Raw genomic sequence first — 17759 nt, 5'->3', positions numbered from 1 at the left:
CAAAGTCTTCGTGCAGTTTTAAATTTTAATAACTTAGGAAGGGTAAATGCTACAAACCTCCAAAACACATCAGTTGAATATTTACTTATTTAAATGTCTTTTGCACTCAGTTTCCTGACATTTGAAAGCTGTTTTTCATTTTAATTCTTTGCAACGTACCAGAATCTAGACGGATCGGTAGATGGAGGAATCCTCTCCTCGGGCACCTTGGAGACCTGGTCAAGACCCTTGAGGTCACGTCCAAACTGTCACATGAGCATAGAGTCCTCGTGAGATCGTAAGGCTGGAACGACCAAGGCAAGCCCTTCAGTCACTGACCATCAGCCCACGGGTGCTTTTTCCGAGTCCGAAAATCAAGTAAAGCCATGTTTAGCACTAAAAGTGGTGTTACATGAATTTGAGCAAGAAACATCAATATATTTAAAATGTAAATAACAAAGCTTTCAAATGTCGTTTTTGGGTAGCATTTATGCTTTTGAAGTTATTAAAGCTTAAAGTTATTCAAACTTCACTAAGACTTTGGTTGCACATTTCTTTAAATACTAGCAGCAACCTCTAGATTGCTTTCACCACCTACTAAGTGGGTCACTACGAGTTTACAAAGCACCGCACTTCCAAAGTCAAGTGCAAAATCCATACGGAGACCAGCCTCTCCCCAGGAGGGCGTTGGCAGGTCGACCGACGCCAGGTCCCTTTGGGATGACAGCGTCTGCCTCGCCTCTTGCCAGTCTCACCCTGGGTGGCAATTATGTGTGTATATTTCTTTCCTGCTGGACCAGGAGTTCCTTAAGGACAGGGACTGTGCTTGTTTCTCTTGTTTTTCTTTTATCTTTGTGTCCCTCGCACATAACAGGAGAATCCACCTCCTCTCTAGTCTCAGCCTTGGGCTTATTTCTGGGGTCCAGCCCTGAGTAGGGTAATGGCTATTTATCTCTTTTTCTTTTTTCTCTTTCCTTTTTAAATAAAGAAAAAAAAAATAGCCCAATCTCACAGTTCAGAGACCCCGCTGGGTAGCATTTTTAAAATATATTGAGTGATTCATGCATATTATTAGAAAACCCAAATTATAGTGAAATGTATAAGATGGAAAGGACGGGCTGCCCGCCTGCTTCTCCCCCCGAAGGCGGCCACTGTAACAGCGCCTTGGGTGTCCTTCCAGAAAACCATTTCCCTGCCTTTATGAGCATATATGTGCACTTCCGTTTTGACATCTATGCCCAAAAGATCGCACTCCTCACACTGTGCTGCCTCCTGCTTTTTCCCCTTGGCAATTTATCTGGATGCACTTTTCACATCAGTGCATACAACTGCCTCCTTTTTAATGCACAGAGCTGCATGGTAGACATGGCCTGTAATATGTTTAACCCGCTAATATTTTGGTGAACATATTAGCCTAATATATTTAACTATAATATATTTAACTCTACATGCAAACATTTAGTTGTTTCCAGCTTTGTCTTTTCTGCTGCACACAGAGTCATTGTATAAAAACCCAGATAGATGGTTTCCAGCCCTAGAAATGGGTTTGCTGGGTCAAACAGGTGTCTCCTTTCCCTGCCCCTGAAGAGGCCTGCCTCCTCCCGCAGCCACAAAGACGCTTTGCTGTGTGACATTCATGGGGCATCTGGACCCCCAGGCTGCAGGTCCTGACCAGCGCTCAAGGCAGCGTCGCTCACATTTACATGATGCTGAAGCTTAGGGGGAGAAGAGCCAGCTCCTGTCTCCTGCCCTGCTCCTCCTGCTGCATTTTGTGTGGTCCAGAGAGAGAGAAAGTCACAGCAACAAACACAAGGCCATGCGGGGTTTGCCACCTTTGACCAGCTGGTGGGGTTGTGCAAGCTTTGCCTCCCAGCTTCACTGGCTCTGTTGTTATGGAGCCTGCCTGATGCTCGTGACTCCTGCTGAGGCTGCAAACTGCTAGACAGGAACCAGAGTCCTAAAGGCCTGAGTTTGGATTCGTTTGCCGTGCTGCCTTCTCCACTGTGGGGCAGCTCATTCACGTTTGTGTTCCCCTGTCTTGAGCCTGCGGTGATTCCCATATTTGCCCACTGCGCTTCTAAGTCCAGCTCCTTGGGCTGCACGTCCCCTCACACGCCCTTCAGTCCCTTGTAGCCTGAGCAACGGGCACATCCTTCTCATCCCCCAACATTCCTCCAGGTTGAAGTCACTCCTTCCTTCTACCAAGGCCATCCCGGGACATTCCTCCAGCCATCTGTTTATTGTGTCTGTGCGTGGGAGAGAGCCGGGCTGAAGGAGGTAGAGCTCCAATTTGGGAAAATGGACAGTGAAATGGTTAGGGCTGGAAACGACGTTAGAGGAAGCAGACACGGAGCCTGCAACCACGAATGCAGCTTCTCGGTGATGCCCAGCCCAGCCTGGGCCCCAGAGAGTCTGCCAGCTTCTCTCTTGTGCCTCTTGTTCCACTCACTACACTATAGTGAGGGGTGGAGTCCCCTGTCCACTTATCAAAATGGCATCCAAAGGCTTTGACCAGCACCCACCTGAAAAGGGTAAACTGACTGAGGGGCACAGGTCAAAACCTCAGCTCCTCTGCCCAGACTCCCCCAATCATCTTGGCCAACTGGCATTTGCGCTGACGTCACAGGTTTCTAGTGACCTGCCAGCTGACTGTGGCCCCCACGTGGGTCCTCCCAGCCACACTCAAAGGACAGACCAGTGCTGTGCATGGTCAGGCTGGCCATTGCCTGCCCCCCACCTCCCTGACATTCTGCCCAATACTGCCCATGCCCCTGAGACGGTCACTCACTTCCAGTCCCCATGGTGCTGCAGCACAGCTGTCCTATGAGTGGGCCCAGGGTTCAGGTTGCTGTTACTGTGGGGTCAAACCCCGGAATGACAGTATCAAGGAGTAAACCATGGCAAGCTCCGGGTGCCTGGGCACTGACCCCTCTCCTCGTCTTGCAGGAGGAGGAGCAGGAGCAGGACGGCGAGGAGGGCCCACCCCAAGCAGGACCTGAAGAAGAAGACGGTGAGTGGGACCCAGCCTCTACCCGCACCTCACTGCCCCTCACTCTGGCCGTGGAGGCAGGGCTACACCCTGGTTCCCTGGGATACCAGACGAGAGGAGTGGGTGCAGGGTGAGAGGAGAGGGGAGAGGCCCCGAGGACACCCAGGCCAGAGCCTGGCACCCCTCCGACCTCTCACCCTTCTGCATCCATCTCCCTATCCACCTCCTTTGCTCCTTCAGTCTTCACTTTCGAGTCTCTCCAAATACAAATGCGAGTGTCTCCAAATAAAGGTGACCCATCTCGTGAATGAGCGAGTGCCCTGACCTTCTGTTTCCTGCCTCTTAGCTCCCCTCTCATCACCGCTTCATGCATTTCACATTTCTCTCCAAATATCTCTGACCTATTTTATGGAGAGTAAAGCCGCTCACAAGGCCGCTGCCCGTGCTTTCCACAGAATAAAGGCCCCAGGAGAGGAAATGCCTGATTGCTGAGCAGCTCCAGCTAGCTAGCCAGACCTCCCTGACTGTCAGATTCCAGGCGGCCAGGGGAAGAAGAAGGGAGTGCCCAGGAGCATTGAGAAAAGGAACAGAGTCGAACTTGACCGAGTGGAAGGCCACGGTGTGTTTGCCCTGGGCACCCGGGGGCAGCGCCCCTGGACAGACAGGGACACAACCAAACACAGCATGGGGGGCTTCTGTTAGATCTATCCTGTTTTATTTCTTTAAAAAAACCCTGAAGCAAAAATAGCAAAATGTCAACATTTGTTATATCTGTATGGCATTATTACTTGCTGCGCTTTTGTGTATGTTTGAAATATTTCATAATTTTTTAAAAAGTGAGACTGTTGCTGTCACTTTAAGTCAACTGTTGGCAGGAGCAGTGGAAAGAGGGCCGCAGGAATGCAGTACCCACAGGCGGAGGCTGCCGGCAGGGCAGTGGGGGCGGCTGGGGCCCACAGCCTCTCCCTGAGGCCGGCAGGTTTCCATCAATACAGCCTCAGAGGAAGGGGGAAGGGCAGGCAGCTGCAGGGGGGTGGCGGGTGGGGGAGTGGACACCAGCCCCTTACCAGGCGCTCTCTCTCCCAGCTGTTGGTTTTCCCAGATCATCTGCAGGAGCCGTGGCCCTGGCGTTTGTCTCTGCCACGTTAATGGATCCTGTCAGTGACTTGGGGACACAGAAGGCAAAAGCTGAGGCTGCTGGAGGCCCCTGAGCCAGGACAAGGGGAGGCTCAGCGGACCACTCTTCTGAGCCCCCCGCCCCACCATGTGCCTTGTTACTGGGTCCTCCCTCCTTATCTAACTGCTGCCTCCGGACAGCCCCCCACCGCCATCCCGCAGCAGCCTCCTGCCAGCCCTGACAAGGCGGCAGGAGGAGAGGTTTATGGCCCCAGCTGTCAGAAGGAAACAGGAGCGGCCCCCAGCCCCTCTGCAGTGAGCAGCTCAGTCCCCGAGGCTAATTGATTCATGTGGCTCAGACGCTTTCCCTAAGGATTCTGGATTCACATTAGACTGCAAGAGGAAGTCCCCCTCCCTGGGGGCTGTCACATCAAACCCTCTGGTCTAGCAAAATTGGGAGCGGCTGTGTGTCACTTGGTACACAAATGTGATTAAGTGAAAGGCTTTTCAAGTCGTTTGTTCTCCCTGGCTCAGAAAACATAAAACTAATCAGACCTGCCCCATAAATCGAAACCTTGAGTAGTACCCAGCTGGCAGCATTTTTTATGTTTTATTTTCCCAAAACATACCAGCACAATGACCTTGATGTTGTGGGTAATAATGGGTTTTCTTTGTCTCTTGCCCCTTTTTGAGGTCCCGACTTGAGCACTGGTTTCCAGCTTGTTCTGAGACTGCTCTGTGTGATTCTGCCCCTACGGCAGCCTTTTCAGGGTTTTCATGGTGACCAAAGACCCAGGTCCCTCAAACAGCAGCCGCGGATACTCAGCACAGTTCCCAGATCCCAGCAGTGCAAGCCCTGTGCTGCTGGAAGCTCCTGATTCTGCGGCCCGGAGGGAATGGTGAAGTCTGGCCCTTTGCTCATCAGCAGGAGCCGAGCTCAGCCTGGAGGGAGGAGTTGGCCAACGGGAGCGAGGGTCTCCAGTCAGGAGGGAGGCATGGAGGCACCCTGTCTCTGCGCCAAGCCCCATCTCACTGGGAGGAAGAACAAGGCCTCCCATGGCCCCTCATTCCCCATGCCCTCCTGTCCCCTTGCTGTCTGCCACCCAGTGTCACTGGCCTCCTTGCTTTGTCGGACGTCTCCCCAGACACTGCAGGACTTGCCCCACCATCTAACGGTGACTCAGCATCATCTTCTGTAAAGCGCCCCCAGTCGTTAAACTTCCAAGCAGCCTCCTCCCCAGCTCCCTCTCCCCCGTGCTGTCCTTTCCTGCAAAGCTCATGACCAACTGCACACTCTGTACTTTAATTACTTGGTGTATGTTTTATTCATTGCCGAGTCCCCAGCACCTAGCATAGTGCTCACTAAATATTTGTTGAATGAACGAAGAGCGAATTACTTCTTGTACAAATGTGGTAACTGCTTCCTAAGGCGGGGCTTCAGTCCCAGGGCACTTGGCTGGGGTGAGGGAACGCAGGAAGATGTCCGCACTGGAGCCGGCCAGCTTCCTGCTCCTGAGCAAGGTTCTGGTGAGAGGCACACACAATGCCCACAACATAATGTTTGGGTTCTGAATTTGCATCCAGAACCTTCTTCTGTTGACCCAGAGACCTGAATCCTAATCCGAGAGGCCATGGCCTTTTCCTCCCCTTGAGCCCACATCTGCCTGTCTGATCACTCGGGTGGCTGCCAGCTAGAGGAAGTCAGGTGGCCTGGCGGCAGGATGTGCAAGTGTGAGATTCCTGACATTGGAGTGACAGAGAGGTAAACCTTCTAGGACAGAACTGAAAAAGAACATCCGTGTGGGAGGGTGATTTGCTGGTCTCTGCATTTCCCCCACTCAATTCTTTATCCATTAATGGAAATTAGAGAAGACAAGCCATTCAGCCTCTGTCCCTGGGGCTGGCTGAGGCCGACCACCCTCACCTGCTGGGCTGAAGGACCACTTAAGGGCATCGCTCCCCGGTGGGACTCTCTCCATCTGGACACTCGGGCCAGGGGCATGTTCTGGAGCACTTCCCTCTTCTGCCCTTGCAGCCTGCGTCTTGTGTGTACTGCCTCCCTCTGGCCTGTGTGCCCAACGCCTGCCTTCACTCCATGTCACATGTCCCTACTTTCCTCTGTCCAAACCTCCTGCTGTGCCCTCATCAGGCCTCAAGAACTGCCCTTTGTTTGTTCAAAGGCAGCTATGCCTCCCCATGCCTGGCCTACGTGACACCCCTGGACTGCAGGACATGCATCCCCAAGCCCGGGAGACCGGACGACCTCGGCAGGAGGGTCCCTGTGCCGCCCTCTAGACCTGGGACCTGCAGAGAGGCAGCGGACCCAGGGCCTGGGCACAGCCCGCTTCCGGGAGAGAAGCTCCCCACGCCTGCCTGTGTAATTAGCCCAGCAGTAATGACGGGGCTTCAGGAAGAGGGGAGAAAAGCCTCACAGACAGTGGTTTGGCGAGAGCCTCTGCTGGAGTGGGGTGGACAGAAAGCTCTGTGGACCACTCAGCCTGGTCTTGGGAGGGAACCCTTGTCTGGTGGATGGAGCCATATTGTACAGGTGGAGGGCGCTGGTTTCTCTCCAGCTGTCTCATTTCTGTCTGTGTGTCCCCGTTTCGAGTTCCTAAGTTGCTGTGGGGTTTCCTGGAAAGGGGTGGGAGAAGGACCTGTCAGGTGCAGGTGGGGATGAGAAGGCAGTGTCATGAGAGTCCAGTCGCCTCCGAGGCTGGGGCAGTACCTGGGCTGGCGCTGGGTGTGTGTGGGGCCCTCTGCCCCCTTTGAAAGGGGGGTCCTCTCTGGCTGGGATGGTTCTTTGAAACTAACAAAGGGAAGGGGGCTCTGAGTTTTGGGGAGAGGCCCAACACCCACACCTCTCACTGGGTCTCCTCTCTGCAGGAGGAGAGGCCTTCTCCTTTAAGTACAGCCCTGGGAAGCTTCGGGGAAACCAGTACAAGAAGATGATGACCAAGGAGGAGCTGGAGGAGGAACAGAGGTAGGCGCCTCCCCTTCCTCTTGGGACTGCTCAGCTTTTGGCTGTGAGGCTCCAGGGAGCCCTGACCTTCCTACCCCCTCATTCAGGAGCCAGGAGAGGGGCCAGGCCTCCCACAAGCTCCGCCCCCTGACCCACTCTTCCATTTTCCTTTTAGGGGTTCTTGGCAGTATTCAGCCAGGCTCTATTTCCCCCGGGAGACAGTCCCCTTGGGCACTGGGAGGAGCTGGGGATGGGCAAGGGCAGCCAGCCGGGGCCCATCCCTTGCATTTCCCACCCTCCCCCTGCCAAAAAGGACAAAGCGAGATGCCAGGGAAGAGCTGGAGCGGATAGAGTTCACGACAAAACCAATCTGTCACTTGAGGACAGAGCAGGATTCTTCATGCTCACCCACTGGCAGCCCCCGCCCAGCGCCCGCTGCCACTTGTATCTGCGCTGCTCCGTGGAGCTGAGGCCATTGCAGCTGCGCAGCTGCTCATTATTTAGAATTGGGCTGTTCTCCCCACCCAGCCGGACACCTGCTGCACGCCCATGGGCTTCCCTGCCTTCCTGTCCACTCCATCCCGCCAGGGTGGCTAGGGAACACTCTGGAGGCAGCCAGACAGCTAGGGACAGGCCATGGAGAGGAGTGGTGGTCTGACCCTGAGCCCAGCCAGCTCCTGCACTCAAGCCTCCTGTTGCCTGGAGTCCTTTGGTTCAAGTGAAAGCCTAAAAGGGAGTCTGAATGGGAGCCGTGCGGTTTCCGGTTTCTGAGCCCTGGCATCCCCCAGGGGCTGTTGCGATCACCCTCACTTGCTAGCATAAGCTAAGCTGGCGTTCTAGGGTCAGAAAGGGAACTCAGCCACCCTTTTGTTACCGCTTACCACCCACCAGTATCCCTCAAAAGTCAGAAGCCGCTCGGCCCAGGAGAATCCCTGTGTGCCCTCCTGGAGCTGTCACAAGTTCTCCCAAGCCTGGCCCAGAAGGCCCTTCACCTGGGGGCAGAGGGGTGGCAGGTCCCCACGCCTCGGTGCTAACGTCGCTGCCTCTGGGCATGACCCGGTTTGCTGCCTTTATATTTCAGGATTGAGCTGACCTCTGACCTCACTTCCCTGTAGCAAGTTCCTTAGGTCCTGAGCCTCAAATATTCTTGCAAATCCTTTTGGTAAGGAGACTGACTTCTTAGACCAGTGATGCTTCCCTCATCCTGTCTGTTAATGTGCCCCCAACGCGACTGACGTGGTCTAAACCTCTGCTCCTCCACCACCTTCATAACCAATTAACACGTTTCTGGGCACCCGAGCCGACTCCTCCTCCAGCACAGATCACTGGGCCAACAGGCCTCCTTCCCAGGGCTGCGAGGTCCTGGAGGCCGAGTTAACCCAAGTCCCTGCTGGGCCTGAAGGGCCAGCTGGTGGGGCGCTAGCGCCCCCTTGTGAGGCTGGCGGAGAACTGCCTTCCCCGGGACCGCGGGGGCTGAGGAAACGCACACGGTGTCACCCCTGCAGCTTTAGTCCTGTCCTACAAAGGTGACGCAGCTTGTAGAACAGTGCACGGCAGAAACCCTGTGCCCCCAGTTTGTGGGACAGGCGGGTTTTTAGTCCAGTGTGATAGGAACATGGCTGCGCTCCTTCCTTTCCCTGTGGTCTGTGGTTGCTTTCACACTGCAGTGGCCATGTGAGTAGTTGCAACCAAGACTCTTGGACCACAAAGCTTAAAAGAGTCATCATCTGGCCCTTTACAGAAAAAGTTTACAGCCCCTAATTTAAGGTTAGAGAGGGCTTGACACACCTGTGGTCCCGCAAAGGTCCCTGTGGACAGAGGCTGTGGCCAGGACCCTGGCTTAGTCTGCGTGCTCAGGTAGGTGTGCACTGCAGTTTTGAGCGACGATCAGAAGAAAGACCAGTCAGTGGGCTAGATGCCAGGCCTTGGGCCGGGGGTCAGGCTGCCACTGCCGCTGGGTTCAGAGCTGGGACCTGGAGAATGTGGGCGGAAAGTCCCTTTTCCGTTGTGTTCAGACAGCAGACTCTGCATTGCCCAAGAGGGTCTTTCCATACGAGATCTTTGGGGGTGTCTAGACCACTGATCCACACTTTGCTATTCCATGGGGTCAAGACTGGGCCAGAGTGCTGCTCCTGGGGTGAAGGAGGGGTTCTCACCGCCTCGTCTGCAGGCTGTGGTTATCACTGGGGTGCCCCGAGTTGAGGAAGGACTGGTGGGCTTCAAGGCCTTTGAACGCGGTCCTCACAGGGTGGGGCTGGAGTTCACGTTCATTTTCATTACTGCCCCTGCCCAGCATGCTCCCCATGGCATCTGACGTGTCTGCCTGTGCCATCTGCTTGCTCCCTCCTGCCCCTGCATGTGGTGAGCCCACGTGGCGCTGCATGGGGCCTCTTGATGCCCACCCCTCCTGTGGCTGCCTCTGTTCCTCGCATGGCGATGCTTGGGGTTGCAGAGGCTGGGAAGTTTGGCTTTGTCTTTTCATCTACAGCACGATAGTTCCCATGGGGACCAGCAGAGCTGACAGGTGTAAGACAGTTCTGGTCCCAGCTGAGTCCAGGAAACTGCCCTGGAATCATCAGAATGAAAAATTACATGTATATTACTGTCCAACCACTAAAAGCACAGGCTGGTGAAAAGTATGCTCTCTTCTTTGCCTGTCTGATTCTTCCCAACCAACTCTGGCTGTTTCTAATTCCTTTCCTGGCACTCAGGGTACTAGCCAAGTTTCCAGCTAGTTAACAAATAAAAGCTACAAGTCCCTGACTTTAAATGTATTAACTCAGCCGATGCAGCAGGATCGAGAGCCTAAATATTTAGCATTCGCATGATCCAGCAGTCCCCAGAAGCCTCAGTTTACAAGTTTCCAGGGCATGGCATGTAGGAAGCAGGACTGAAAGCAAGAGACCCCAAATTTGTTCCTCCATGTGTTTAATCAGGCACTCCCATCCTTGGAACTGCTCACAGATCAGACTCCTTCCGCACTGGGGGCAGAAAATGCTGAGGTTTGTAAATCCAGAGGCAGCTGCTGCTTCAGAAAGACCCAGCTTTGTCCTTGTCTGCCCACTTCCCCCTGGGCCTCCCCTGGGGCCTGGCTCATGGGCATCCTTGGCATTGCCTCTACCTGGCGGGGGCAGTCCTCGGGTTCCCACTGAAGCTCCCCTGGAAGATGCCACATCATCAGAGTGTCGCTGAGACGGTGCGCTTGCAGGCTCGTGACTCCTCACCCCAGCGAGATGCTGTCCCCCTCACCCCAGAGCAGGTGAAGCTAGAGAGCTCGGCTGGCTTCTACGTCAGCAGAGAAAAGGAAAAGCGCCACTGTCCACTCCTCTCCTTGTCCACCATCCGTTCTTCCCACCTTCTGCTCTAGGGGAAGAGTGGAACCCAGGTTGTAGATCAGGCTGGCTCTGATAGATGAGGCCCCGGGACCCCAGCACCCACTCCATTCTGACGGTCTCTGGGGCTGTGCTGACCTTTCTGGAAGTGGACATGAGTCTAGTGGAAGGGGTTTTATATGGCATAATGGGCGAGTGTGAGGAGGTGGACGAGCCCTGGCTGTGGGGTATTCTCCTGATTTCTGCCGCCTGATGTGTCCATGAACGAGCCACTAGAATTTCCAGAAATCCGCGCTGACTCTGACTTCCAGAAGAGGGTGCCAGAGGGACAAAATCAAATCCCGTGGCTCCCTCCGCGCGGCTGTGTGCTTCTGTGTGTCCTTTAGGAAAGGTGGGCATGGCGTTGGCCTCATCTGAGGGAGCACGCATCCTTGGGTGCCGGAAGGGACAAAACCCAGCCAGCGGAAATAGGAAATAATCTAGGGTGACGGGGCCACAGAGCAGCCACACTGCCAAAGACCAGAAGCGTCCAGTATCTGACCAGCCTAACTAACTAAGTGTAGCATCTAACCTGCCCAACTACCTAACGTGGGACCTGACCTGCCATCTAAATGCCTCGCGGGCAGGGAAGGGGTGGCCATGGAGGGCCCGTCTGGGTCCTGGCAGGCTGGTGGAATGGACTATCCTGCTGCAGGTGATGAGAGACACGCTGCCCCTTGTGTGTCTCAGAAAGCGGCATCCAGCCGGCTTCTGCAATCCCGAACATTCTCCTTCCTCAGCCCCGTATCCCCCTTTCCTCTCCCGTGGTCCTAGTAAGATGGAACGAGTGAAATAAATTCTCTTTTCTCCCCATTTCTCTTTACAGAACCGAAGACTAATGAAGTTGTCCTTAGCCTCCTCCCAAGGCTTTTCCTTTGGGCATCTTAAAAGCTTGAGAGATAAAACGGAAACCCCCAGAGAGGAGCCATGCGGGCTCCGGGGCGCGTCTTGCCTCCCTAAGTCCACTGGGACATAGACCCTCAGTAGGGCTTTGCCCTTGGCTGGGACGACCCGGGAATGGCCTTGGCGCCCCCAGTGTAAGGTGTTCCCCGTTGTGTGGATTGCTTTGTTAAGCTGAAGGGTTGTAAGAGTTTGATCTCACATCCTGGACTTCGATTTTTCTTATCACTCAACCTTGCTCCCCACACACCCTTCACACCTGAGGTATGGCCATTGTCAGCAACTTCCTCATTTAAAATCAGTATAGTTTCATTCCAGCCCTCCTGCTTTTTCCTTCACTGAAGCCAAACCGTGAAAGACTGTGGGGTGCGATGGGCAAATGAGATGGAGCTGCGTGTGCTCACTAGCTGGGTCAGGCCGGGTCGACGGCCCTCCTTTCCCTTGGGGCTCACTCCCGCCCTCTCTGGCTGGCTCGGGTGTCGGGGGAGAGACGCCATATTGATGACGGGCGCAAAGGACTAGTGCCAGCTATCGATTCCCGTTGTCCTTGTCTCTCACTTAGGGGAGACTCGAATCCGGCCCTCTTGTTGCTAAGAGGCCTTTTCACCCATGTTCTTACCAGCTCAGCCGAATCTCCACCTTCGCTTTGGCAGAAGCAATAATAATAGTGTTCGCTTAAAATAGATTTCTTGACGACGCCTTCTCCTAGAAGGATTCATAGATGAGTTAGAACCTCACCAGATAATCAAATCAGTCCCAGATTTGTTTCTTGGAATTTTATATTTGACAATATTTATACTATACCAAACTAATCTGCAGTTTTTAGATGTGTTGATGAAAACATTTTTTTTTAAGCAATAAGTTTATAGAAATTTTTTTCCATTTAATGGAATGCTGAGAAATGTCCAAGGTCAACCCCTAGGGCAGTTCGTTTCCAGTGACCTTCTCCTCTGGGCCTAATACCCTAGGTTCAGGGACTTAGGGCAGAGCAGGCAGTGAAGGAACAGGCACACAGAGCTCCGTGACAAATAGATGCATTCTGTGAGCCAGGTGTCCCCACACAGCAATAGTAATGTCCTCCACGCTGGGATCTCATTGATACAATAGGAGGTGACTCCCTCCAGGCTAGTTATCTAAGTTCATCTGGAAACTCTCTGAACGTGGCTCGTAGGCTCCGAGCCTCCTGTGCTCCTGGGCTGGGATCTGTGTGTCAGCCTTTTTGTTCAGTCCAATAAACTTTGAGTAGCTGATCTTGATTACTGTGTGTTTTTTCAGTTTTGCTTTGTTTTAAAAGAATAACCTCCCTTGGACCCATTTTTGTGAGCTCGCTCTCATTTTGATGCCTGTTACTCTCCAGCAGAGTATGAAGTCATACATCTATCCTGTTAAAAATATGCAAGCACCACAGCCATAAAAAACACAGGAGAGGGGCCAGCCCAGTGGCGTAGTGGTTAAGTTTGGCACACTCCACTTTGGTGGCCCAGGTTTGCAGGTTTGGATCCCAGGTGCGGACCTACACCACTCATCAGCCATGGTTTGGCGACATCCCACATACAAAATTGAGGAGGATCGGCACAGATGTTAGCTCAGGACAAATCTTCCTCAGCAAAAAAAACAAAAAAACACAGGAGAGAATTTGTGTTCCCTCTGGGTGCCCACAGGTACATCTGGATGGTGGTTCCACCCAAGGAGCTAAACGCACACCCTTTCAATTCCCAGTAGTTTCTTCGGGCAGTAGAGTTCAGAGTACTTATCGTAGGTTCCTTCTCCTCCAGACAGGAAAACAGACTGCAGAAATCACTCTCCCGGGGTGATGGAGAGAGGCTGGGATCTGGGACTTTGGTATTTCAGCTCCTAGATCCTGCTCTAGTCAGAAAACCAACTGCTGGGTGGGAGATGCGGGGTTAGTGCAGAAGAAATACGTTAGGACAAGTGTAAGACCAGACATTGGGACCCCCCCCCGGCAGTGTTGGGGTGCTGGCCCAGCAGGGCCACGGTGGCTGGGCGCTGTGCTCAAGGCCCGCCCGCTATGCTGGACCTGCACTGACTTTAGCAGAGCCAGCTGCAGGCAGGGGCTGAGAGGGCCGACACTGCCCTTTGGTTTACATCCTCTGAAGGGGGCCCGGGCCAAGCGGGTGGTGTGGTGTGGAGCGAGGGGCCGCAGAAGCCTCACCAGAATCATGAGACGGTGCCAGCGCGCCGTGCCCAGCCATGTCACAGCACAGCACCAGAGCAGAACAAACAGGACCTAACTGTGCCCTGGTTTCCACAGCAGAGCTTCACCCCTCGCTTTCATGTTTGCGCTCATGGGAGTGGTCCTGTGCCAGTCGGATGGTGTGGCGGAGCCTCATAAAGATAACAGAACATCACTCCCAGCTGCCCAGCTTGTGTATAATAAACATAAAGCCGATCTCCAGCCAGGCCTGTTCCCTGGTGGGAGGGGCAGGGCCCTCGCTGGCCATAAGGCGTCCTTGTGCAAATTAGAAAAAGGCGCCCCTCCCTCTGGGCAGCGAAACCCCATGCCCACCCTTGCCCCTTGGCCAAGCATGCTGCTTACACATCTGTATGCTCCCATTTCCCAGCCTACAATGGTTTTCCTTCCTTCACTTTTTGCTCATCCTCTGAACCAAGGCTGTTTCCAACATTCCTTCAGAGGCTCTCCAGCCACTGAGCAGAACACATCTTCTTCATTACCTCACTGTGAGACGTGCCGTCAACATTACAAGGAGGTTGGGCCGGCCCCGTGGCAGAGTGGTTAAATTCGCGTGCTCCGCTTCAGCGGCCCAAGGCTTCGCCAGTTCAGATCCTGGGCGTGGAGATGGCACCGCTCATCAGGCCATGCTGAGGCGGTGTCCCACATGCCACAACTAGAGGGACCTGCAACTAGAATATGCAACTATGTACTGGGGGGCTTTGGGGAGAAGAAGAAGGGAAAGATTGGCAACAGATATTAGCTCAGGTGCCAATCTTTAAAAAATAAAAATGAAAAAAACATTAAAAGGAGGCCCGAGGGGAAATTGAAGCACTGAGAACCTGAGTGATGACTGGGGGTCCCTCATCTCCAGAGCAAACCCAGGTTTTCAGAACCCTCACATTGTGTTTGTTAGACCAAACCAGCTCCCGTGTTTTGCGTGGGTTTCATTTTAGTTTGACTTCCTTCTTAGTCTGGAGAGCGAACACAGTCACACAGGCGGGAGGGGTGTCCCAGCCCTACGGATGCGTGGTCTCTCTCCCTTTGGGTGGGGAGCATCTTCTTCCTCTTTATCCTTTCTTCTCAACAGAGTTCAGAAGGAACAGCTGGCAGCCATCTTCCAGCTCATGAAGGACAACAAGGAGACGTTCGGCGAGATGTCCGACGGCGACATGCAGGAGCAGCTCAGGCTGTACGACATGTAGGCTGCCCGGCCCGGCAAGACGCGCCGACTGCTGACCCGGGACTCCGCCCTGATGCGCGACCCGCGGCCCGAGCCCCTGTGACTTTCAGACTTTTGTAGGCTTCATTCTATCTTAGATACGTAGATGCAGATGTATATTATATACGGATTTGCTCTGGCCTTTCAATTTATATATCATTTTACAGGATTCAGAATTGTCGTCTTCAGAGGAGAAAATCCTGGACTCCTTTGGCTTCTGCTGCTGGTGAGGGTGCACTGTCACACAGGTGACCCTCCGAGGCTGTCTTCTGATCCAGGTTAAATCTTCTGTGCAGATCCAGGGCAGGCAGCAGCCCCGAGGGCCACTGGAATGCTCAGCCCCCCAGCACCGGGTAGGGAAAGGATTCAGGGGTGCTACGGGGACGATGAGCATCAGGGCCTGCTGCCTGAGTGTTCAGGCTAATAACGCTACACTCTCACTCTGCCTTAGAAGGACTTTTGGAAGCTTCTGTAGCTGTATGGAAGCAAGCAGTAGGGGAACATCTCTTAGCAAAAAGTCTAACTCAACACTCACTTTCCGTTCTGGAACAAAACAATAGGATCAGAGTTAAGACCTTCTAAGAGTTTCTCTCATTTAAGCATGAGACTTACACTACATATAATTAAAGACTTACATGAGAGCTTACAACGCATCTAGAACTATGCTAGACACTGTCAATAGACAAGATACGCCATGCGACACGATCCCTACCTTTAGAGAGATTAGCATCCTTTAGAGAAGACAGGGACATGTGCAAGAAAGAGAACCTCACCAGACAGCATTCAGTAAAACAGCACGATGACCTCACAGGACAGTGTCTGGGCTCCTTCAGAGACCCATAAATTCCTGTGCGTCAGTGAATGCATGATGACGGAAATAACAGCGGTTCCTCCGTGCACACAGCTCCTGCTTCTGATCAGCCCATTGGCAGAAAAGTTCATAGCAAGCCGAGTTAGGGAGGGTATGCAAAAGAGAGAACCCATGAAGTTCTTCTAAATACATTTTATTTGCTGAAATAAAACTAAATCAACACACTGAATTAAGAGAAGCAGTGGCATTTTGTGCACCTCAAGGCGGAAATTATCCTGGGGAAAGAGTGAACCTTCTTTCATCATCTCCTGCTTGCTAGAATTTTCTGGCCCCCTCCCTGTTGTCATTGTGATTCCTTTTGCTTCTTTGCTGAACCGCACAGCAGGAGGAGCTCCCTGTGTCTGTTGCTATATCCAAATGTCAGTGCTTTTTTCCAAGTTATTTTTATCTTTTTTGTCACAGTTTTGAAAAATTTTTATGATTTAAGAATTGTCTGGGGCCCACCCCGTGGCCAAGTGGTTAAGTTCACGTGCTCTCTGCTTCTGTGGCCCAGGGTGTCGCCGGTTTGGATCCTGGCCACAGACCTAGCACTGCTCATCAGGCCACGCTGAGGCGGCGTCCCACACAGCAGAGCCAGAAGGCCCTACAACTAGAATATACAGCTGTGTACCCCAGGGCTTCGCGGAGAAGGAAAAAGAAAGAGGACAACTGGCAACACATGTTAGCTCAGGGCCAATCTTTCAAAAGAAAAAATTGTCCCCTTTCTCAGGTCCCAGGGACCCCCTTGTGTCGTCTTCTCTCCCTGTCCCCTAAGTGCACGTCCGCAGGCAGGGCGTCTCTCCCGGGCTACACTGCAGAGCTTGCACTGCCTGCCCTTTATTTCCCTTTCCTCCTCTCCTTCCTCGAGTCCTTCTCTGATTATACCAAACAGGATGACTCGTGGGTGGGTGCCCGAGTCAAAATCCTCACAGCTATGGGAAAGGTCAGCTGAAGGGACTTTCATATACTTGGATCAGCTGAGATGTTCCGACTGCAAAGAACAGAAAACTCCAACTCAACTGTCTTAAACGAGAGGAGGGCGAGGTGACACGAGGAGCCCAAATGCAGAATGGCTGCAGGCCCAGAAGAGTCGGGGCCCAAGCTGCAATTGTAGCTCGTCTCCCTCACATCGCAGGCTTTTGTCGCAGACTAGCTCATGGTCGCAAGACGGCTGCAGGAGTTCAGGTGTCACATCCAGACGCAGGAAAAGGGCCATCGCGTGCTGTGTCTCCAGGAGTGAGGGAACCTCTTCAGATACACTCTTCCTACCTCCTATCAGGTCCCAATTGGCCAGACTTTGTCCTGTGTCCATGCCTCACCAACCACTAGCAAGGAAGTGGGACCACTATGGTTGGCTGAGATGCTTGGAGCTGGGGCCAGCATCCCCTGAATACGTGGCCAGCCAGAGGAGGGGGTAACGGGACTCATCAGGGTTCTGTGAGGAAGGGGCAGGAGGGATGGGTATTGGGTAGACACCAGGACCACTCTGTCACCTGGTGGGGATTTGAAGTGCTTGCCTGAAGTGCCTGGCATACTCGACACTCCTCCTGGGAGGTGGGTCTGTTGCCCGGGCCTCTGATGCTTCACAGAAGCAGTGCTGGCTCACCGCGACTTGGGTGGCTCTGACGCCATTTCCAGATAAGCACCGGCTTCTGTTTATAACACTTCTGTCACCTCCTCTGCCTCACTGGGACACCTTTGAATCTATTTGTGGCCAGAAGAGTCCTCTTAAAACAAAACCCATTTCAAACTGACACCCGTATGTCCCACCAGATATCAGTATTGCTAGTGGTCAAGAAAATCGATGTGCCTTTGAAAAAATGTACCTGCAGATTCAGAACCCGTTCTTAGAAGTCTCCCGGAGTCAACGCAAGAACTTAGCACACAACCGAAAGATAACATCCATCCAAGCTGAAACCAAGAGGAAATACTCTGTTGGTTCACAAGTTCACAAGTGTTGGGAGGAAGAAAGACCAATGCCATTCAGGCCCCTGAAACGAGTAGGGTGGTGGAGAAAGAAACACCAGGGCAGCAGGGAGCGAGCAAACACAGAGGGAAGGCCTCTCCAAGGCAGGCCCTGGCAGGACACCACCAGTGTGTGCCTGCCTCGCAGGGCCCAGAGCCCCAGGGCCGCACGGAAGCCAGTCTCAACGGAACTCTCTTTGGGGCTGGCGGTTGGGAG

General features: G+C 53.3%; 1 protein-coding gene across 1 annotated transcript in view; it reads left to right on the top strand.

Moving 5' to 3' along the window:
• MXRA7 (matrix remodeling associated 7) overlaps positions 1 to 15767 on the top strand; it is a 32909-nt gene extending 17142 nt beyond the window's left edge. Inside the window, exons 2-4 of the mRNA XM_046676344.1 lie at positions 2926 to 2989; positions 6968 to 7064; positions 14596 to 15767. Coding sequence (XP_046532300.1) covers positions 2926 to 2989; positions 6968 to 7064; positions 14596 to 14710 — 276 coding nt within the window. The 3' untranslated portion in view covers positions 14711 to 15767. The remainder of the gene's footprint in view (positions 1 to 2925; positions 2990 to 6967; positions 7065 to 14595) is intronic.
• The last annotated feature ends 1992 nt before the right edge of the window (positions 15768 to 17759 follow it).

The sequence above is a fragment of the Equus quagga genome, chromosome 11 (genome assembly GCF_021613505.1).
Source record: "Equus quagga isolate Etosha38 chromosome 11, UCLA_HA_Equagga_1.0, whole genome shotgun sequence".
NCBI lineage: Eukaryota > Metazoa > Chordata > Mammalia > Perissodactyla > Equidae > Equus > Equus quagga.
Note: the sequence above shows the minus strand (reverse complement) of the source record. Positions and strands in the feature narration are given on the sequence as shown.